This window comes from Mauremys mutica, chromosome 1 (genome assembly GCF_020497125.1).
Source record: "Mauremys mutica isolate MM-2020 ecotype Southern chromosome 1, ASM2049712v1, whole genome shotgun sequence".
In the NCBI taxonomy this organism is placed as follows: Eukaryota; Metazoa; Chordata; order Testudines; family Geoemydidae; genus Mauremys; species Mauremys mutica.
Genome location: NC_059072.1, coordinates 203,841,652 through 203,865,357, shown reverse-complemented (window position 1 = coordinate 203,865,357; position 23,706 = coordinate 203,841,652). Strand labels below are relative to the sequence as shown.

At 40.5% G+C, this 23,706-nt stretch overlaps 1 protein-coding gene and 1 long non-coding RNA gene across 2 annotated transcripts in view; one reads left to right on the top strand and one right to left on the bottom strand.

Moving 5' to 3' along the window:
* The window catches only part of LOC123362141, a 145,494-nt gene that overhangs the window by 64,886 nt on the left and 56,902 nt on the right, over positions 1-23,706 (top strand). The gene's annotated exons all lie outside the window — the stretch shown is intronic.
* On the bottom strand, positions 5,962-21,712 carry ETS2 (ETS proto-oncogene 2, transcription factor). Its single transcript, XM_045002485.1, has 10 exons — positions 21,497-21,712; positions 17,272-17,343; positions 13,556-13,676; positions 11,597-11,716; positions 11,071-11,271; positions 9,966-10,049; positions 8,819-9,040; positions 8,435-8,698; positions 7,702-7,820; positions 5,962-6,593 (listed from the first exon to the last, which is right to left on the bottom strand). Exons 2-10 carry the CDS (start codon positions 17,341-17,343, stop codon positions 6,378-6,380), a joined length of 1,419 nt encoding a protein of 472 aa, XP_044858420.1. The 5' UTR covers positions 21,497-21,712; the 3' UTR covers positions 5,962-6,377.

Here is a 23,706-nt window from a genome sequence, read left to right as displayed (position 1 = left end):
GTTACTGAAGTCCTTACATCATGATATAAAGACATCAGCTTACAGAGAATCCATCATTTACACTAGTTTAAACCTGCAAATGCCCCATGCTGCAGAGGAAGACAAAAAACCCAGGGTCTCTGCCAATCAGAGTGGCGGGGGGAGGGAGAGATTCCTTCCTGACTCCAGATATGGTGATCAGTTAGACTGAGCATGTGGGCAAGACCCACCAGCGAGACATCTGGGAAGGAATTCTCTATAGCAACTCAGAGCTGTCCCATCACCAGATGTTGGAGCTATTTGCTGTTAGCAGCTGCAGATCAGCTACATGTCATTATAGTCAATCCCACCATACCATCCCCTCCATAAATTTTAACAAGCTCAGTCTTGAAGCCAGTTAAGTTTGTGCCCCCACTTCTCCTTGAAAAGCTGTTCCAGATATCACCCCTCTGATGGTTAGAAGCTTTGCCTAATTTTAAGCCTGAACTTGTTGATGGCCAGTTTATAGCCATTGGTTCTTGTGTCCACATTGATGCTTAACTTGAATAACTTCTCTCCCTCCCTCATATTTATCCCTCTGATGTATTTATAGAGAGCAGTCATATCTCCCCTCAGCCTTCTTTTGGTTAGGCTAAAGAAACCAAATTCTTTGAGTCACCTCTCATAAGATAGGTTTTCCATTCCTTAGATCAGCCTAGTAGCCCTTCTCTGCACCTGCTCCAGTTTGACTTCATCTTTCTTAAACCGAAGAGACCAGAATTGCACACAGTATTCCAGATGAGGTCTCACCAGTGCCTTGTTAATGGTACTAACATTTCCCTATCTCCACTGGAAATACCTCACCTGAGGCACCTCAGGACCGCATTAGCCTTTTTCACAGCTGCATCACATTGGCAGCTCAGTCATCCTCTGATCAACCAATCATCCAGGTCTTTCTACTCCTGTCACTTCCAACTGATAAATCCCCAGCTTATTGCAGAAAATCTTGTTGTTAGTTCCTAAATGCATGATCTTGCACTTTGCATTATTAAATTTTTCCCATGTGACAAAGTTCCTCCTCTACCTTGGTAGGTCCTGCACTTATTGGTAGATTAGCTCACCTCAGTGATCTCCCCCTCTGGTGGAACCTGGGCCCACCCTCTACTCCGGGTTCCAGCCCAGGGCCCTGTGGATTGGAGCTGTCTATAGTGCCTCCTGTAACAGCTGCATGACAGCTACAGCTCCCTGGGCTACCTCCCCATGGCATCCTCCAAACACCTTCTTTATCCTCACCACAGGACCTTCCTCCTGGTGTCTGATAATGCTTGTACTCCTCAATCCTCCAGTAGTTCACTCTCAGCTCCTTGTACTTCTTGCTCCCAGCTCCTCACATCCAAATCTCACTAACTGGGAGGCTTTTAACTAGTTCCAGCCAGCCCTTGATTGGCTTCAGGTGGCCCAATCAATGTAGCTATCTCCACTGCCTTCTAGAAAGATCTTAATTGGCCCCAGGTGTCTTGATTAACCTGGAGCAACTACCATTTGGTTACCATGGTACTAGGGATTTGGTTAGCCTGGGGCTAACATACCTGTTCCTTACTACTTTACTGTAGCCATCTGGCCTTGCCCCATCACATCCATTTCTATTACTGTAGTTTACAAGGTCATCCAGATCTTCTTGTAAGATACTCCAGTCCTCCTCCATATTGACAGTATCTCCCAACTTTGTGTCATCTGCAAATTTTATTAGCGCACTCCCACTTTTTGTGCCAGGATCAGTGATAAAAATGTTAAATATGATTGGTCCTGAGCCTGATGTCTGAGGAACTCCACTAGTAACCTCCCTCTAGCCTGACAATGTGACCCATTGTAGTTGCCCCTTTAACCAGTTTCTTGTCCACCTTTTAGTTCTCATATTAATCCCCATCTTCTCAAATTTAATTAATAATTTTCCAAGTGGAACTGTATCAAATGCCTTCCTGAAATCCAGGAAAATTAGATCTACTGCATTCCTTTGTCTAAAAAATCAGTTATCTTCTCAAAGAAGGAGATCAGGTTGGTCTGGAACAATATATCTTTTGTAAAACCATCTTGTATTTTACCCAATTACCATTCACTTTTATGTCCTTAATTAGTTTCTCTTTCAAAATTTGTTCCAAGAACTTGCACACAATTGAGGTCAAACTAACAGGCCTGTAGGTTCCTACATCACTTTTTCCCCCCTTTTTTAAAAATGGGAACTATATTAGCAATTCTCCATTCATAGAGTATGACCCCTGAGTTTACAGATGCATTAAAAATCCTTGCTATTGGGCTTGCACTTTTCCTTTAATATTCTTGGATGGAGATTACCTGGGCTCCGTGATTTAGTACCGCTAAACCGTTTGAGTTTGACTTTCACCTATGATGTGGTAATTTCTACCTCCATATTCTCATTCCCATTAGCCATCCTGCCATTGCCCCAAGCTCTTCATTAGCCTCAATAAAAACTGAGGCAAAGCATTTGTTTAGGTGTTGGGCAATGCCTAGCTAATCTTTAATTTTCACCCCATCATCAGTGTTTAGCAGTCCCACTTCTTCTTTCTTAGTTTTCTTCTTATTTGTATGGCTATAGAACATTTTACTATTGGTTTTAATTCCCTTTGCAAGGTCCCACTCTGGTTGGCTTTTGGCAGTTCCCACTTTATCCCAGCACTTTCTGACAAAATGTTGCTTTCCTTGCTGATCCCTCTGTCACAGAGTCCCTGGGCGATGCTCTGGAACTGCTCCCTACAAAGCCAGTCAGGACTTTGGGGAGCCTCCTCTCCCTTGGAGCAGACTGTCTTCAGGGCAAGATGCTCACATGGCTTCACCTTCCTGGGTCTGATCTTGGAGCATTCAGCATATACCCCTCCATGCGCTTCTCACAGCGAGTCCACCCAGGCGGGGTCCTGGGGAAGCCAGAGGGTCCTGCACGCACCCCCTCTTCACAGTCAGACATGACTCTTAGCCAGCCAGTAAACCAGAGGTTTATTAGATGACAGGAACCCGATCTAAAACAGAGCTTTTAGGTACAGAGAACGGGACCCCTCAGCCAGGTCCATTTTGGGGCCCAGTGAGCCAGACAACCCCATCTGCCCTCACTTCCCGTCCCCAGCCAGGTCCAAACTGAAACCTCCTCCAGCCCCTCCTCCTCTGCTGAGTTCCTTTCCCGGGCCAGGAGGTCACCTGACTTCTTTGTTCTCCCATACCTTTAGCATCCCCTTGCAGGGGGGAAGGGCCCAGGCTATTAGGTGCCAGGAGACAGAGTGTTGGCCAGAAACTGACACACCCACACAGTATTCAGAGGAAACATTAAGAACAGTCCCACTTCGTCACCCCCTCCCATCTGCCATTCCTTGTAGGCTTGCTGCTTTCTCTTAATCACCTGCTGTTCCTTTCTTATTTGATTTTCCTCCCCCAGTGTTAAAATCAGGTGTGCAGATCACATGAGCATCTCCCTAGAGAGCCTAGTTTAAAGCTCTTTTAATCAGTTGTGCTAACTTCCATCCCAGAAGTCTATTTCCCTCCCTACTCAGGTGGAGTCCATCCCATGAGAACAGCACTGAGGGTTCAAGTCATAGAAGAGGCATGTTAATGTGGGTAGCTTAGATCTTGTGTACTCTGTGTTCCTACTGATGTAAGTTTTTTTGTTGAATTTGGGCATTTAAACACAAAACTTATATGAACAATAACCTGTTAGGCTTCAGCTCTAAATGAGTGATAGTGCTGTGTTTAGGAAATATATATTGAAAGTGAAATTAGGGCTGAAACACTCTAATCAAAAGCAGAAGAGTGGCACAGAAAGAGAAAAATATGACTGTAGACAATGACATAGCTGTAAAGGAAATACGTTGATGCCTCCTGCCCCGCACCCCCAAGAAACCCAGGCCAGAAGCAAGTTATTTCTAGATCTACAATGTAGTACATTATATTCTCTAGTGGCCCGATTTAAATACCAGTGAAAATTGTGGGTGCCTTTCCATTGACCTTATTGGGCTTTGGCTTAGCCCCAAGAAACTGGATTTCTGTTCAAGCTATACATTCCTTTGTTAACTGATAGGACAGCTACAAACTGCAGCCTGAATTCAGCAGACCCCATATGTGGGCCTGCAATAGTGGTGGTGAGTACTGTTTCCCTTCTTTCCCTTGTATGGGCCACAGAAAGGCTAGAAAGAAGATCATGCACAGGGATTGCCCTAGACCTCAAAGTTCACGGTGCATCATATGGCCATTGACAGATGAGGTTCTGACCAGCTCATCCATTTGGAAGAACAAGTTTGAGAGCTTTTCTACTGTGTTTTGTTTTAAAGAGCATTTTTATAAAAACTACCCGTTCTGCTTTTACAGCAGGTTGAATCCAGTGCAATGAGAGCAGAATTTGGCTCACTTTTGTAGCTACTAGAACAAGGAAAATTTCTCTTTTAAAAGCACTTGATATTGTTTCCTCCATTTTTTCTCCTTTAGAGAAAGGCAAGCTTAAGAATGACTGGCATGTTATGGCCTACTATCTTACTGGGGAGGGGAGGGGAAGAAAACAAATGACTCATGGTATTTGCAAAGTGGTTCTTATTCCATACCAGGAGGTGTTGGGAATGTTTTTCAACATGAGTGGGAGTTATGTACCCCCCAACACAAGTACCAGTTTGGGGATAGGTTGTAGTGGCTTTTTTACAGAGCATGGAGTTTTTCTGGAATAAGTGTGTCCATAACTGCATACTTTATCTTAATCCAAATTATCAAATGCCAGCTTGAGTTAAAAACTCTTGAAAATATTATGTTCATCCTCCATCTGGAGAAGTTATATAAGTTCTTGTAACTTGAATCAGACGTATGTACTGTACTCTCTAGCAGTAAGGGGGGGAGGGGAGAAAAGTGTGTCAGCACAAGGCTGTTTGAGGAAGGGCATAGAGCCTTGTGCAACGCGTTTTGTACAGAGCTAAACATCACCACAAAGTTATTGCCCGATTCTCCTCCCACAAGAGCTATACACTGAGGTACCTCAACTCTTTTCAGTGGACTTACTTCCAGTTTACACTGGTCCGAGAAGAGAATCAGGTCTGACTTCAGAAGGTATTTCCACAAAGGACTATAAGAGAGCTAATCAAAATATTTAGGAATTAATAGAAATTAAATTACGCACACTTTTTTCTGTTTAAGATGTTTTAATAAAGATTTGTATTTTTTCTCCTTCACACTGTACAACACATTTCAATGTACATCAAGCTCAGATAAAAAATAAAGCTCTCTTACAAATTACATTTTTTCCAGTGAATTTTTTTTGCAGTAAAAAATAGCTGCTACATAAATCCCTCTTGATCTCTGAAAAAGGAGCCACATTTCCAAAAATAGAATTCATATTTTAATCAGATGGGATAAACCAGAAAAAAAAAGGCTTCATATAAAATTGTTTTTAAAAGGACATGCATAGAAGTGAAAAAACATGCACCATTTATCCATGTTAATGTTTTCATTTTCAGTTAGGAGAAACAGGCCCTTTATGCTCCAGACTACATTAGTTTCTTGTAAAAACGCCAAAATGAACAAAGTTTGCCAGCTACAGTTATGGCAAAATATTCAACCAATACCCTCCATCTAAACTTTCATATTGCAGGCCTACAGTATAATCTACTAGGCATTTTACAGACTTCCTCAAACTGCAAAATGTTGTATGTCCTATTCAAACATGAAACAAAATGTTTACATTCTTCCTATTTCAAAATGCACATACAATTAGTTTAAATTACATTATACAATATCTGTTAAATAGGAACATTAAAGAACTTCAGGAAGCAGCATATAAATATATACAAACTGACTTGAAATGGTGTGATTTTTTCCACTCTCCCTTGAAAGGAAAAAATAATTGCTACACCTAATTTTGAAACATAAAACAAAATGTTTCTGTACCCAACATGTTGTGTAATAAAATGTACAATACAAATTTGTGTCTCTCTCCGCTTTAAAATAAAGGTTACTTTTAAAAAAAAAAAATGCATATCATGATGTAAGCAACGTGGTTGTTAAGTTTTGAGCTAGAATTCTGATGTATTATTGGTCACTCTCCAACCTTTGGTATTAAAAACAACCCATAATTATATGGCAGTGTAAAAAGCCAAAATATTTAACCCTAGAGCATTTTCATGTCTTCAGGTTAGAGCTAGGCACTGTGCCATCTGCCACACTGCTCTAAAGAACTTGGTGCAGCAATACTTGAAGCCATTGCGTCTGATGAAATAAGGCCACTTCTTCCTTCAGCTTTCCCCGATTACAAAACCAGTTCAAGGTCCTTATTTCTTAACAGTTGCACCAATCTGAACAGTCAAGACCGACTGTAGATAGGTCCTAGTCACAGTTCAAAATCTTGCAATCTTTGCCAGTTTTGCACGATATTGCAATGCTCAATCTTCTGTGTCTAGCTGCACTCCCAGCATGGCATGAAGTTCCTCTGCCGTGTACCCCAGCAGGTTCTGTAGGTCACATACAAACCGGTACACATAGCGCTTCCCTGATGTCTTGTGGATGATGTTCTTATCATAATAATAGCGCAGGCCTCGGCTTAGTTTCTCATAGTTCATTTTTGGCTTGTTTTTCCTCCTTCCCCACCGTCGTGCCACCTTCAGCCCCAAGGGGGGGGGGGGGGGAGGGGGAAAGAAAGAAAGGCAAAAACTAATTAAAGCATACTATCAGTTAGCTGATGGTAAATGGAAAAATTAAACTTATTTAGCAACCAAGTCATTCTGATGGTTCAAATGCCATCAATCAGTGAGGATACTTGGATGAGTAAGAGCTGAAGCCTTCAGTGGTTTGAGCATTGGCCTGCTAGACCCAGGGTTGTGAGTTCAATACTTGAGGGGGCCACTTAGGGATCTGGGGCACAATCAGTACTTGGTCTTGCTAGTGAAGGCAGGGAGCTGGACTCAATGACCTTTCAAGGTCCCTTCCAGTTCTAGGAGGTAGGATATCTCCATTAATTTAATTTAAAACAATCTCTGATTGAGTTATTGGCCGGACTTTGATTAAAAGGAATAAGACCTAGGGTCTATGAACATGACACCAATAGACAGTGGATGGGTGCATGAGGCACCTTGCCACAAAAGCTGTTAGTGCAAGAGAAGAGGTTAAGGTGAATTCTTCTCTCTCAAAGAACAACCACCTCCCATGTGAGAGAGTAGTGCAAAGTGAAAGTTGAATTATGTGAAGTCACTTAAGGCCATATCTAAAGCTCACTGAAGGCAATGGGAGTCTTTTCGTTGACTTCTGTAGGCCCTGGATCAGGCCCATTAACTGCATCACAAAGTGATTCCATCAATTAGAGGGTTGGAGTTTATTCTGTTAATGACTAGTTTTAATTTCCAAGTTGTTACAGCAGTCATTTGATGCATGTCTGAAAACAGACTTTTGAAGGCCTCAGTACTCTGTGCATCTGCCATGTTTCTCTCAATTCCCAGAGGTTTTATCAATTAAGTTACTTTCTTTAAACAGTTAAGCAATGCTGTAAGTTAAACAAACATAAAGGCAGCATGCAGAGTAAGGCTATAATACACTAAACTTTTACATACACCTAGGTACTAGACTGATGCTCTTGAAGTCACCCAGACTGCACAGTAAAGCATTTACAGAGGCAGAGATGCCTGATCTTGTAAACACTTTGCCTTGAGGGGTGCCTTTCACTGATGTAGGATCAGGCCCTAGCTTTTTATTCAATCACAATTAGCCACATACCTCATCTGGGTCAGCAAGTTTAAACTCCCAGCCATCTCCAGTCCAGCTAATAAATGACTGACAGGATTTGTCTGTTAGTAACTCCAGAAGGAATTGCCACAGTTGGATAGGTCCACTGCCTGTAAAAACCAAGAGCAGCAAAATTATTAATCATAACTAAGGGATATAGTAAGACCCATACCATAATCCTAAGATTTATCTGATATAATTTTAAGATGTTTAGCTGAGGCAAAGAACGACAACTGTTTCTTTAAACAGGAATCTGCTGAAGGATATTATAATGAACTCTGAATTAAAATAGTGGACAAAGTAGTTATTTGAACCAAGCTTTGCTTCTCCCCTCACTTCATTCCTTTCTGCTGGAAGCTATATTTAAAACCTTACAGTCCTAAAGTCCTTGCCCTGACGAAGCTTCCAGTGATAAGCATTTTGCCTGAGTAAGCACTCTAGGGATGAGTGCTTAGTGGGTGAGTCAGTGCTGGTGAACTCCTTGAACTCCTTGGTTTTGTCTGAGTTTCCCTCCTTTTTAGACAGAGAGTGCTACCAAAAATAGCATGCATTCCAGGTTAATAGTCTGGATTTTTACTAGAACATTGCATTATTAGTGAAGAAGTCATTCATGAACAATGAGTAAGAGTGTACCTCTCAACCTCCCTTCATCAAAAATGGACATACACCCACACAAGGGATCAGAAACGTGAGAACAAGAGATACAGTGTGTGACATCACTTGCCTGTAAAGCCTGCTAGAATTGCTGCTGGTATAACTGGTTTCCCTTGCTCTACAGGATCACTTCTTTCTTGAATGTAATCTTTGAAAGACATTGTAGGTTTGTTCAGACATAGAGACTGGCTACAATCGTCTTCAAAGCTTTCATAAGAGGGCACACGTTGTACATCCACTAAAGATGATTGGCTGTTCCAAGACTGAAGTTGAGAATCTGTGCTTTCATAACTTTCTGTGCCGCTGTCACTGGATTCATGCTCTCTGGGCTTACCTAAAAAGTTAAATAATGGTTGTTATTCACTTTATTTTGTCTGTATAAACCATGTTAAGAAAAGAGTGCACAGAGCATAGAGCCTTAAACTAATTAGCAAATGGATAAGGTAAATCTTACCAGAGTTATCTATCAGCAAGTTCAGATTGTTTGTGAAGTCGTGGGTCATGGAGCAGTAGTTCACATTGACTGTCTCTAACTGAGCTTTGGGGAACATGGAAAAGTCTTGATCAGGGCCGAGGAGATTTGGTCCTGCAGAAGTCTGACATAAGTCACTCAGGAGGCTGGCTTTGGGGTAGCTATGCATTTGCATACCATAAGAGGCCTGTTCTGTATTAAAACCTAAAGTGGGAAGGAGAGGGAGAACAAAAATGAATGGATTAGTTATTCACTACAGTCCTTCTCATAAATGTAATACCCTCATGTAAGCAGAGCAAAAACAAGTCAACCCTTCCACTGCAACACAGACATACAGTTATGCCACTAAAAAATATTTTTTAGCTGAAAACCTGACTGGGTAGGAATGATAGGCTGTGTGTCTAATCCAAAGTCTACTGAAGTCAATAGGAGTCCTTCCACTGACTGCACTAGGGTTTGAACGAGGTTCTGTATCACACAACCTATATCTGGTGTATGATTCACAGATTGCCAGTTGTGCACAGAGCTCTCTGTGGTTTCCCAGAATGACAGAACACATGGGGAGGGGGCTAGGTGGTCCATAGCAGGATTCCTCTCTTGTTAATCTACTAATCAGTTAAGAGAAATGTGCTGAAAATACAACCTCATACATATAAGCAGTATTGGGGGGGGGGGGGGGAAAGAGAGAGAAAGATGTCAGGAGAGGGCCACTGGTCTGATCTCCCTCCCATCTGCCCTCCGAGGCTCCATATGGCATCCATCTTCCTTCTGCCAAAAAGGACCAAAATAAGACTCCTGCTGGATCCCATCAGTGCTGCTTTTAGATTCAGCCTGGTAGTTGTAATGGCCAGTTTGTACTAAACACTTGATTTTTGGCAATTCATGTACCAAAAACAAAATTTGGGATTTCATAAATTTTCTGCACAAATCAAGACTTTTGATTAACCACAGCTTTCACATAGTCTTCTTTCCTCCTGGTTTCACTGACTCCAAGGATTTGCCTCAAGAAAATATCTAGTCTGATTATTTTCAGTGTTCAAACCAACTTGCAGAATTACAGTGTGTGACATCACATGCAGCATAAAGCCAAAGAAGTGATTTTAATCATCAGCCAAATCAGGATACCTACTTAATGAGTTGTTGTTGACCCAGTGTGGGACTGAGGTAAGATGAGAGTTTTCAACATATTGGTCCTGTCTTTTCTCTTGACTATCTGAAAACAGAACAAATATTCTTTTTTACACATCTGACCAGGACATTATGGTGAACTTCAAAGCGACGGGAGGTATTTCTGACAGTTACATGAAGTTAGTCACCTGACATCAAACTTTCAAAGAAATAACTTCTCGTAGGGAAAATGTCACGCCAATGGAATTATAATATTTAATTTGTCTAAAAATCTGCAATAAGGCTCTGATCCTGCAAACACTTCAGCAATTGCTTAACTTCATGCACATCAAGGGAATTATGTGTGTACTTAAAAGTTTATAGGATCCGGGCATTAGGTAAGTGTTTTACACACAGGACTAGAACAGCGAAGAGACAAAAAGCAAAACCACCAAAATCCAGCTAGACAAAAGAACACTCAACTTCCAAAGTTGTTTGACAAATATTTAAATGAAAGGCAGCTTATGGTAACAATGGGAAAAGAAAAAAAACAACACGTTTTCCCTTATTTTTCCAATAGTTATTTTAGCGCTCATCTTGTCAGATGATATGGGTGGGCAGATCCCTGCATCCATGTGAAGCCTCTCGACAAAATTTGTCCTCATCCCTCTTTTGTCTCAATGAAAGCACCCTCAAGTCTCTATCACTCCTACATTCATTCGCTGACTTATTCCAAAACACTGGTAAAAGTCACTAGTAACATGAATTCACCTAATCTGACTTTGTTACATTTTTTTTTATATTTGAATTATATATTGCATCCCTATATATATTATATATCCTAATCCCATGTATATGAATGCCCATTCCGTATAAAACTGCTGCTGAGACAACTGCACAGTCTGGCAGTGATTGACAAACTAGTGACAACTGATGATTGCTTTTATGCTCTCCAGAAAATGATTTTTTTTTTTAAAGATACCTTAGATAATATTTAAAGATTTTTAAATTCTGAGTTTTTTAGGCAATTACAAAACCACAACTTGGTGAAATACATCACAGTTGTGTTTGACAGGGTTGCTTTGCTAGGATCACAGAGCAGGAGTCCTTTTTGACTATCTAGTTACCTTTTATCATCTGTTCCAGGTGTTCCCACAGAATGTCGCCTACATAATCCGGAGCTAGCTCCAAGAAACGTTCCTTGCCCAGGTTGCACAAGTCTTGGCCATTCATGACAAACTGATGAAAGTTCACATTTGCCAAACTAAACTCCCTGGTAGCCCAGAAAAGCCACTGGCAAACCTGCTGTTCAGTCCACAGCCAAGGATCTGCAAATGGGGAGTGGGAGAAGAGAAGAAAAAGAACATAACATTTAGAGGCAACTCTTAATATTTACATTCATAAGAACCTAAAATAAGTTTAGTTAAAAAGAGAGAGTGAGGGCTCATGTTTAAAAAAATCATCTAGGATATCTAGTTCTGAAGCTCAAATATCAACGATTTATTCTTAATTTTAAATCAATGCTCTAATATTTCCTTCTATGTTCTTTTAATCAGTGGATGAACTCAGTTTACTTTCTCTTCTCTTATGTTGCCATCTAACATAATCAGCATAATTTTTGCACTAGGAAGGCTATAAAAAGAAAGCACTTACTATTTGGGATACCCAGACGACACTGTTCCTTTGCGAAGCCACTGAAAGTAGCTTTTAAGGCCTGACTCATCACAGCCTTACTGCATGGGGTTAAGAGGGGCAATTCACAGCTGTTTGACTCTAAAAGAATGAAGGGGGGAAGAGGGGGGAAAAAGAGAAACATTAGCATTTAGGCTAATGAACATGACCGACAATGGAGAATCCACTATGTTACTTAAAGAACAAGCAAAAGAGGCTTCCAACTATAAAATGGAACCAAATATGGCAAGCCTTATCTGTATGTAATAGATTAGTTCTATGCCAGCATTTAAGATTTTGTTGCAGCTAACGATGCAGACTCAGATTGACTCTGGTAGTACGAAATATGCCTGTGTTATGTAGAGTCAATTATCTTTATTAGAAAATAAGACTGCTTCATCTTCTTTTCCTCTTCTATAATTTGAGAGCCAAGTGATCTCTTGTCAACTCCAGATCCCCTGCACTGAGCTTGAGAACTAAGTAACGGGCAGGGTAGTAGTGATGAGTAGGCTTGTGGGTACATTTACCACTGCACTAGATTGAATGTCAGACCCACTCATGCATAGATCAGTCAATTGAATTTGTGGTGTTGTCATGCCTTATTCAATGGTTAGACTGTAAAATGTTTTTGGTCACAAGCTAGTTCCCAATGCCAAATTTATGTAACTGGCTGATGATCATGGTACTGAATTTTATGCAGCCATAAATTGTTATAAATTCATAATCTAGATAATCAACTCCTTAGTTAATGCTGCAACCACTTCCATTCAAAAGGAATAATTTAGCCCCCCATCCTATCTTCTTTATTAGAAAAATTTGGCATGAAAATGTCCAGACCTCTTCTGGAAGTAAAGAGCATTTTCAATAAAAGTTTGAAGAAAATTGGTCAAATTGTTTTTGCATTATGTGTCATTAAAAAAAAGTTAACTGGATTTGATATTCTGACTGGTGTCTAATGTTTCCTCAGGTTCCCTCTAGCTTGGAACTAGCTTGTCACTACCTCTTCAAACTTTCAACTTTCCACAGATCTCTTTGAAAACGAGCGCACAGATGGTGTTTGACAAAGTTAGGTTGCACTCATGTTATTAATAATTGCTACATCTAATAATGTTAGTGTCACAGGGAGAGTGTGCATACGTGTGTGATAAGCTGTGAGGCTTTAGGACTATGCATGAAGCTGCAAAGCTAATCTAGCTATCTATGGCCTGCAATGAGCTCCACATGAGCAAGCAGGTGAACCTCTGCACACATGTGGAGCTCACTGCAAGGTTGAATAAAAACTTGGGTGAAACATCTATCACCACTGTATCTGAGTAGCTTGGGAATAAGCCAGTCAGAGAGATCTGAGGTGAGGGCAAATGAAGAACTTTTAGTGAGTCCAGTCCTGCTACAAGGATTTCAATGTACTACTTATGCAAAGTTTCTAAAGCTGCAAAATAAACCTGAGGAAAATGGGGACCAAGGACCTTGCAGAGTTCTACATTTATACAAGTTCAGCAGGACTAAATAGAGTTCTAATATTCTGTCTTGACCCATTTTAAAAATACACCAACTTGAGTTATAGAAATGAACAAGTAAAGGTAGGTAAAGATTATTAGTAATGTTAGTCTTAACAGAAACACATATCCAAAGACCTCTTTAATTCTGCTCCAGTATGCCTAACTGGCCTTCTACAGACCACACCCTACTTCAGTGTAGGTTTCCAACATGGAAAGTTGTAAGCTAGCAATAGAACTACTCATGTGAATAAACTTAAGAATGTATGTAAATGTCTGCAGGACTGAAGCCTTAAACTAATATTAAAAAAAGTCTTCTCTATTATTAAAGACTTATTGTTGCGGATTGTAGGTAACAGTGACAGAAACCTAGTTAGAGATCCCAGCACTTTCTATTTTGACTGATGTGGCTGATCAAACTAAAACACAAACAAACCATATTTACCATAAGAAATTGAATCAAACCCTGTTGGTACTTCTTGAAGGGTTTGATCTTCATTTAATGAGGGAAAATATCCTGCAAACAAAGAGCTTGTGACATCAAAGACGTCAAATGCTGGTTGATGCTGAAAAACAGTTTAAGAAAAAGAATATTCAGTGTCAGTATTCTGCTAGAGCACTGCTAACAGCAACTGCAAAGAGGACGGGTTAAGTTAGTATCTGGAGATAATGTACATACAATCTAATCATTATTAATGTATAGTTAAAATAAAGTTAAGGTTCCAACAGCAGTTGTAACTTTCCTGTGTGGCACATTCTGTATGTCATATGCTAACCTTTTTAGCAACATGAACAGTGGAATACTAAGCTACACATTATACAAAATAAGCTAATGCTATATTTGACTAATGTTTATGTTTCCTGTCCTTCTGTGCCAGACCCACAGATAGTGATCTATTCTGATTTACACTGACTTAATTGGAGCTAAGCTGGTTTACATAAGATGAGGATCTGGCCTTCTGATTTTTGACTGTGCAACTCTGATACACTAAAATGCCAAAGAGCTGTGTTTAATCTTTTCAAAGACAATGCTGCCTGTATTAAATTGTTAGAAGTTCAATCACCCCAATTAGGCTTTTATAATTCTACCTCCATAGAGGTGAGAGGATCAAATTCCCAGATGAGCCGTTATTGACTGGAGGCAGCGTTCTGCAAGACTGTGTTCGAAAAGCAGGCTGCTTTACAGTGTGACAGCTGCATCTTTAATTCAAAGATACTAGACTATTTTAAACTTGAGGAGATACAATGAAAACTGCAAACTTTAGCTATAGTAGGCACAACTAGCAGCTATTTTAACCTTTTCTGTAACTGAAGTATTATTCTAACAGGTGTGCATCTAAACTTTAACTGATTGCTAAATTGTAAAGAGAGATTAGTATCATTTTTAGCCTTGTAATAGACTGCTAGTGATAATTAGCACTTAAAAGAAGTCATTATTATACTAGAAGGACTAGTGAATTATAACAAAATAATTGCCAATGTGAAGATGCAAGTAGGTTTACTTACATTTTTTGAAATATTTAATCTGAACCACATTACTTAAGGTTGTAAAATTGTTTTACATGATTTATGAAGTAGAGTCTTTTCTTGGGTTTATTTTATTCTATGGTTTAGGTTACCTGATTGTACCAACTACTGCATTTCACAAAAAGCAGCTTGTTAATCCTCAGCAGTCTCTAGTGAGTCTTTGCTAGTTTAAACAAATTAACAAGAATAAGTAGGACTGGCTATAATAGAATGTTTGAGGGGAAAAAGGAGAGTGATTTCTGATGAGCTAATAGTCACTTTTATTAAAGATCATAAATATTTGTAGAAAATCTTGTCTATCATTCAAACTCTGAAGTGCTCTAATTGAGAGGTGCTGTGTAAATGGAAAGTTATTACTGAATCTCCCAGGCCACATGCACTCCTTCTTAGTAAATATGTCTAAGAGTTACAAGCTTTTTCTACAAAAGTGAGCTGAATAAGTTTATAATTAACATGCCAACTAGTCATGAAAAAGACTTGTAGCAACAGGTAGAGGCTATCACTAGAAATTCCCATTGATGAGATTTAAAAAAAAAAACAAAAACAAAAAATCCCAAAAACACCACAAACCCAAACCTGTAGGCACAGTATTTGGAAAGCTACAGAACACAGCAGTGATACCCATATGAGAGCATCTGCAGTAAAGGGGAGCCAGAGACTAAGGAAACATATACAATATCTGTTGATAGTTCCTATTTGCTTAGGCATCCACTTAAATGTTAAAGTCAAGGTACAAATTTCTGTTGAGAATAAGCTAATGCACCTCAGCATAACACAGATTTGCTCTCAATTGACTGTACTAACTTAAATTGTTTTTGCAGAATAGCATATTAAGTATCAGGTCTTTCCCTGAATCCACCATGGTTCCTTTCTGGAGTTTACAGCTTCTCTATTTTGGTATATGGTGCTATTTTTGTTTTGTAAACTGGCAGGGCAGAAATTCAAGAAAGACACTTTGGTTTGCATGTAGTATTGAGGCTGGTTTTTATAAAAAGTTGCTATACATTTCAGTATGTAATTCATGGCAGCCTATCATCCACAGAAGGAAGAGGCTGGCATGAAGAAAAATCTACAAGTCTTCCTTCTAAAGGCTAATTTAGTTCCAAAAATACACTGAGCTGACCAGTAGAGTTAAAGTAATATTGTTCATACTAATTAAGATTGTTCATGTACATATGATAGCAATAAGAAAAGTCAGAGTAAAGAGACTTGAAAGATTTGTTATGTGTGAAATAGTTAATAAAACCAGCTGGTCTGCTACTAAAATGCTTTAAATGTTAATAGATAATAGCTCTGATTCACCATTTGTATCTAGAGAAAAGGCCAAGTTCTTTCAACATCATCTGGAAACTCCTGTATTTTGTGTAAATAAAGTGACCCTTACAGTGACTCACTGGAAAAAAGCGGTAGTATATGAATGAGTAGAAAGCATACTGTACCCTAGTCTCATTTCAGAAATGAGAAATGTATTAGTTAATGTTGAACATTGCTCTGAACAGGTAATAAAACCCCATATGGGAACAATCCTGCTCACCTTACTCAGTGTAAAAAGAGGCAAGCAAGCACTATGTGGTTTTATGGCAATTATGTATAAATTTAGTAATACAGTACAAAACTTGAAGCAAATCCAAAATAATTGGAAACAACTATGCAGTGGTGGAATAGAGAGTCTTAAAGGTTGACATAAGATTGCGACAAATTTTAATCTATCTCCAATTTCCTTTGTGCCTGGCATAACTCCTGCATGGGAGAGCACTCAATTCACAAATTTCACATAAAGCTTTGGTTGGTTAGCAAAACAAATTTTATAAGCAAGTTGAAGAAAAAAAACCCAAAACATTTGAAACTGACTTTAAATGAGACTGTGATATCATCTCTGAAACACTGGCATTTCTCATAGCTTTCTAGTTTAACAGGTCTTTATTCAATTTGCCTTGATCATCACAATACAAGTGACCAATGCTGGCTAAAGACCTTTCATGAATAAATTACAAAAAAATAATTAGTTACATGAATGCCCTTGCAGACAGTTACAAAAATGAAATCTTTTAAATTCTGTTTTTTCTAACCCGTCCTTGGTCTGTAAGTATTTTTCAAAGCAAGTAAAGACATCTGAACAACTGTTTCTTACAAATAAGACTGAATAGCTTTCATGCCTTTTACTCTAGATTTTCATTTGGTAGATTTGCACATAACCACAGAGAACTTAATTTTCCTGATATTAGACTAATGCTTTTATATACATCAGTCCTATTAAAAAACACTGAGCCTTGCATGAAGTTAAATATAGAAAGACCACATCTAGGACCCAATTCTGCTGCCCATACCTACACAATTCTGATTGAATTCAATGGATTGGAAATCAGAATCTGACTTTTCATCTTGCTTGACAATCTTTAGGATGGGTTTGTCAAATGTATATTTTTCTGTTTAAACAGAGTGCTTTAAATGGCTAGGTATAAAGTGCTTGCTCCTTATCTTATAGAAGTAAGTGTCAACAAGAAGGAACCCAAATATAATTAGCGTAGTCTCTCATCAGCATGCATATGTATGTCTCTCACTAACATGAGAAATGTGTGCATGGAGTGGGAGATTAGGCCACTTGTTTTTAGCATCTCTCCTAGGAAAACTCACCTTGAGCATTCCTCTGTAGATGTTAGATACAGGAGCTACCTGATCCATGTTCTTGATTCCAATGTCACTCATCTGAAATGAAAACAATGTATGAAAAACTTGTTCTTGCAGAAGGTAAGAGTCCATTAAAAGAAGCACCTTATCTACTCTATTGTAGAACATAAACTTGTAATACAACAAAATGCTTCATTCAGAGAATCCTCTGACAAGGCAATAATATGAAAGCTTTCATCTTGAGTACTATGTCCTCAACACTGGGCCTGATTTACACATTTTGAATTAGGATGAACTCCATCAAAATCATTAACGTTAAAATGGTGTGAAACATGTATATGTGAGAAGGATCAAGCTCTTAGTATACAAGATGAAAGACTTCCTAGTGCCTAAGTTTGCTGAATTTAAGTTTACAAGCCTATAGAAATTCTTTGCTTGCCAAGTATTTATTGCTTATCCATAGGTATCTTCAAGTTTTGGTCCCACTGCTGTAAGTGTTCATGTTTTGACTTTTTGAATTTTGACTTTGTTTACTGGATTTTTACTAACCACTCAAAGGACTTACAACTTCCCCTTTCTAACTAGGAGTGTGGGGCTGCGTGTAAGATTTAGTGAGTCCTCTTTGTTTGCACTCAAAATATTTTGGAACTAAATCTTAGACATATGAATTTCGGGACAATCCAGAGTACACACAATCAAGTACTGAATACAGGTTGTTTATAATGTGAATTATTAGCCTGAGAAAATGTAGCTTCTGATAGATGGATACAAGTTTCAGTTATTTACTCTTTGACAATCCGTTAAACAAACAGTATTTGGAGACTAAGCAAAATAAGCAACAACCCATTATAAGCAAATGTAATTTCACAACACTATAGGGTTCGGTACTTTGGACACATCAGAAGGAACATGCAGCAAGACGAATCTCTGAAAACGCTGACTGTGTCTGGATGGTAGATGTTCTAACTATTACCCATTTTACATTCTCTCCCCTTTTATGGAAATCGCAACAGAGTCTATTCCAAAGACTGATCCGAGTATTTATTAAAGAAAATATCCCCAAAGTGTTACACTACCGTTTTGCACACTCATAACTTAAAATGTAACCAAGTTTGGTAAAAATATTTGTTTGGGGATCAACTGTCTGCCAAGTTTCTGCCTAAAATATCTTACTACAGTTATAAACTCAAACATCTTAAGAGGGTTTGTAATATAATGGGACTGATAACACACACATCTGCAGTGGCATAAAAATACTATCCTGTGGCCTATAATACAAGCAACAGAATTGTGTGTGATTTTATGACTAGTTCTAAATCTATGTTTGACAAAATAGTGACATATTCATAGTAGCTCACTTAGCAAGGGAGGCTCAAACAGAAGGCAGGAACATAGGCTTATGGGCCTTGCTCTGGCTTATAAGGACAGACCACATTGAACATAAATGCTTTATCAGAATCCACTGAGACACTTCATTTAAAAATTTTTTCCTTTCACTTTGTCTTAGCACAATGCTGGCTTCTCCACCCTCACAGAAAGTGTATAGAAACTAGTATTAGTCCATAAATGCCATATCAGGAAAAGGTCAGCCCCACCATTCCCACATCAAAGCTGTAGTTATTAGAAATCTAAATTCTTTCTGCCCCCTTAGTTACTTCTATATACATGTGTTAAAAAAATAATGAAGTACTCAAAAGAAACTACGCAAAATAAATACAGCTTGCTGAAATGATACACATCTAAAGTATCTATATAAATAAACCAATGAAACCAGCCTCTCCTCTTTCTTCTCCTTTGTCTAATCACTTAAAATCCTAAATATTTAAACTTAAAGGCTCATTTTGGCTTTAGTGTCAACTGTTCTTCCACATACAAAACTCAACTGAAAATAGAAAACAACTGCATTTGAGGCACAATACAGTCAGGTAGACTCCACCTAAATATGGAAAATGCTAATTGGTGTGATTTTGTGGAAATGAGAACACAAAATATCCCATCTCTATTATGAACGTGTTGGTAACAAATAGTGATCTCTACACAGTTCAGGTCATAAATTCACTCAAGTGTCCCCCATCCCTTCCCTGAAGATATTACAATTTTAAATTAACAGCATATCCTGCTAATCCTGTTGTTGCTCCTTTTCAGAGTATAATGAATTTCTAAAGTTTTTTTAGTCTCTAAGTTACTACTCCTTATATTTTAATGGTATCTAGCTATGAGCCTCAACTTCTAGTATACCTGCAATTTATGATGCAGAAATGCTTTTGCATATTTTTTCAATAATCTTAATTTTGGGCACATTGTTTATTGTGATTAGTCTGAAGACTTCAGGTGAAATCCTGGCCCCATTGCAGTCAATTGTAATCTTGCCAATGACTTCAAGAGGACCAGGATTTTACCTGTCTTTTTTTGATTTGTCTCAGTAAGTGTTAACAATACAAGTAGTATTTTATTAAAAAAATAGTATCTCAGGCATTTCTTCCAGTATATTAAACTAGTCACTATTTCTCTATGCCAGTCTGCTCACTTGCTATTTCAAGCACACACAGTCACTTTCACTTTTTGTCAGTATTTTATGTTTTGAAGGCAGCTGGAAAGAGACTCTGTACCACACAATTATGTGCCAAAATCCTCATCAATATTTTTTCTTTGATCAGATTCTTCAAGTACAACTTGTATGACAAATGAAAGACTTATTCATAGTGTTACCAGTTTGGGCAATCTACCAATGATGCAAAGGTTTCCAGCTTGGTGATAGGGAACTCACTAGTATGCTGGAAAATAAACTGGGCGGAGTGAGTGTGCGATACAGATCTTTGCAATAGAGAGATTTAGTGTTAGAGTATTTTATTGGGATGGTGAATGTTGTTGTTTTAAGTTCTTAAAAAGGCACAAATAGCTCAGTGTGATTAGGCCTCACTACCCACTCCTCCACTAAACACTGACAACTGATTCTTGTTGGCTACAATGAGCCTAACTAGCAGAACACCTTTGTCAACACCTGTGCATGGCTGAGAGTGGGTGAACCTGAACAGACTCAACAGGATCAAGCAATTAACTAATACTTCTGAATGTTAGTCAACTTCTTTCAGCCATAAGCAGATACTTCCTTTACCTAGAGTAAGCCTGTACCCATTCAAAAGAAAAACTAAATCAGTGTTAATATTTGAGACCTAACTAATTAAGCAGCTAGTCTTCATAGGCTAGATCCACCAGTTCTTCCCAAGCAAAACTCCATCGGACTTCAAACGTGTTTTTATAATGGGCTTAAAAACAAAAACCACACACCCAAGAAAGCTCTTAATTTCTAAGTTTAACTATTAGATTCCAGTTAGTAGTGATGCTGCCTTAAATACATGATAGGTGACTTGTCACACAGTTGACACTCTTGCCCATAAAAAAGTAAGGTGTAGAAATCATGCAACTAGACCTTTAAAAAACAAACAAACCAAAACGACACAACCTTTAAAACTTAAACTAAACCAAAACATCTGAGGTATCTGCCTACCAACTCTTTGCCCTCAACACTCAGTCACATCCAAAGGACTTCCCGGAGTTCCAATGTTTAACCTACTGCTCAAACGTCCAGAGTATCAGAAACAATTTATAAAACAATTTTTAAGTATGTGCTACCTTTTTCCTACCACACTAGTGGAATAAAGGAGATCACAACCCAGCTATAGATTCCAAGAACTCACAATTCAGTGTAAGACCAGCCTGGCTAAAAGACCTGCTAAATATTTCTCATACCGGCAAGGCTAGGAAGAACCTCTTTGTAAGGGGGGAAACCTTCAAAAACCAATTTCGATTTGCCCTCTCCGCTTGCCTCTCTCCCCTACTTAGCCTGTGACATCTGAGTCGCCAATATAAAATATAGCGATCCCCTTTCGGGCTTGTTTCTCGCTCCAAGCCTGAGGAGGGGGAGCAGCAGCAGGGCTAGCGGGGGGCACCGGGAGGCGAGGGAGGGTCGTTCCGCGCACAGGGCCCTGCCCGCGCCGGAGTGCGGGGCAGCTTCCTCCTGCCTCCCTCCCGCGAAGTCTGGGCGCAGCGGCCCCGGGGCAGACCCCGCGCCCGCGCCGGTCACTCCAGGGGCGGCTGCAGAGGCTGGGGCTGGTCGGCTCTCGCTCCCGGCGGCCCCACGCCCCATGGCTGCAGTCAGACGCGGCGTGAGACGAGGCACAGCGGAGCCACACGGCTGCCAAGCGCCCCCCTTCAACGCAACCGGCCTTACCTGGGCCGCCAGAGCCGAGGTCCCGCGGGGAAGCCGGCCAAACCCAGCGCTCGCCGCTGCTGCCGCCGCCGCCGCCGCCTCCTCCAAACGCCGCTGCCGCGTCTGGAGCCGAAACCGCCTTTGCGCGGCCAAGCCGCCCGCGCCGAGCCAGAGGCGCGCGCGCGCTCGCAGGCGGGGTGCGGTGCGGTGCGTGGGCGCTGCCTGTGCCCGCCGGTGCCGCTGCCCCCGAGTGCCGCGCTGCGCCGTGTGCGCCGCCCCGAGCCTTTCGCTGGCTCTTCAGCGGGCAGGAGCAGGGGGCGGAGCTCGGCCTCCCTGCGGGCCCGGCCTCCCCGCCCTACAGGAGGAGGCGGCGGCGGCGGAAGAGCCGCTTCCTTCTCTCCTTATCGCGGTTGTTGTCCTTTCGAGCCTGTCTGGGCTGCCAGGCAAACAGCCGCCGCCGCCGCCCCTCCCCCGCCGCGGTGCGAAGGGGGCCTGGGCTGGGGCCTCCCGGGCCCCCGCCTCTCTCCTCCCTCTGTTTGTTGTTTCCTTCCCTGGCGGGAGGGGGCCAGCCCGCCTTTGAGGCGTTCCCATCACAAAAGAAGAGCGAGGGGGAAGCAATACCTGTATCCTCTGAGGGAGATGGGCGCGAGTCTCTCCGGGAGCCCTGGGGAATTCTTCATCGCCGATGATTTTGTTTTCAACCCAGGGTGGATGTTTTTCGAAAAGCTCTGCTCTAGGCAGTATTCGGGGGACGTGCTGTGGCCCCTGTTATACAGGCGGTCAGACTAGATCAGCGATTCTCAACCAGTGCTTAATTTGTAATGAAAGAAGCGTCCGGGCTCGCACACTTAGGTGCTGGGGCTCAAACAATTGGTTTTTTTTTAATAATCATAACTGATGCAGCAAGCCCAAAGGTGCCGGGCTATGAATTTCCAAGCCTAAAGGTGCCAGGGCTCTGCCCTGACACAAATTAAGTGTTGTTTTCAACCTTTTTTTCATTTGTGTATCCCTAAAAATTGTGACTGGAGGAGCGGACCCTTTTGAAAATATTAGACATGGCCCACGGACCCTTGAGGAATGTAACAGCTGTTCTATGGCTACGACAGCCTTTTGCGGATCCCTTACACATACTCTGCGGACCCCCAGGGGTTGAAAACCAGTGGGCTAGGTGATAATCCTGGTCCCGCCTGGCCTTGGAATCTGTGAAGCTAAGAACATCACAAGCATATAAAATATTTAGTTTTTAACTGAATCAAATGATGTATCCACACTGTTGTAAGATGAGGTGTGTCAGGCTTTTGGGCACAGAGCAACATGAAAATAATTCTCCAAGTCTGCCTTCCAGCCTGGCCAGTACTGAGTGCCATGGTAGAGGATGTATCACATTAAACTGATACTGGGTTTCCCCAGGGCCACTGTAACCTATGTAAATGGCTTTGTTGGGTATTTTCCATTTATCACTGTAGATACTTCTAAGGATGAAAAAGCGCAAATGTAGTCATTCGTTCCAAGCACTCCATGCCTGTTCGGTATTTTTGATGGGGAAGTGGCCATGCCAAATGCTAAATTATGGGATTGATGCAGGAATTTCTGGATGAAATTTTATGGCAAAAGATCATGGTCATAATGGCCCTTTCTGCCCTTAAAATGTATGAATCTTCCAGAACTGAGTACCTTTCATTGAAACACGTCTTGATATCAGCTTGATAGCAGATCACAGCTGCTGTAGAAAGGTTTCAGAGTGGTAGCCCTGTTAGTCTGTATCAGCAAAAAGAACAGGAGTACTTGTGGCACCTTAGAGACTAACAAATTTATTTGGGCATAAGCTTTCGTGGGCTAAAGCCCACTTCATTGGATGCATGCAGTGGAAAATACAATAGGAAGATAGATATACACAGAGAAAGCTTGTGCCCAAATACATTTGTTAGTCTCTAAGGTGCCACAAGTACGCCTCATTCTTTTAGCTGCTGTAGAATCACGCACAGAGATGATTTCCAAGTAGCCAGCTCGCAAACCATTTAAAGAGTTTTAGATACAAAACCAAGACATTTCATCTTATTCATTTAGTTGGGAGGCTACAAAATCTTTCAGATATGTAACCAGGATTCTGGGATAGGTGTGAAATCCAGCTCTACCACATAGAAAGGACAGACAATATCTTGGGACAGCTAAATATTTATTGGCTGTTCTTTTTAATGTAAGCAACAGGGAACTGGGGGAATACAAGTGAG

Coding starts and splice junctions, on each gene's coding strand:
- ETS2 (XM_045002485.1), bottom strand. CDS start 17,343: ATGAGTGACATTGGAATCAAGAACATGGATCAGGTAGCTCCTGTATCT. Junction 11,717..13,555: donor GTTTGATTCAATTTCTTATG/GTAAATATGGTT, acceptor TCATTCTTTTAG/AGTCAAACAGCTGTGAATTG. Junction 7,821..8,434: donor AATTCTAGCAGGCTTTACAG/GCAAGTGATGTC, acceptor TGGTTTTTACAG/GCAGTGGACCTATCCAACTG.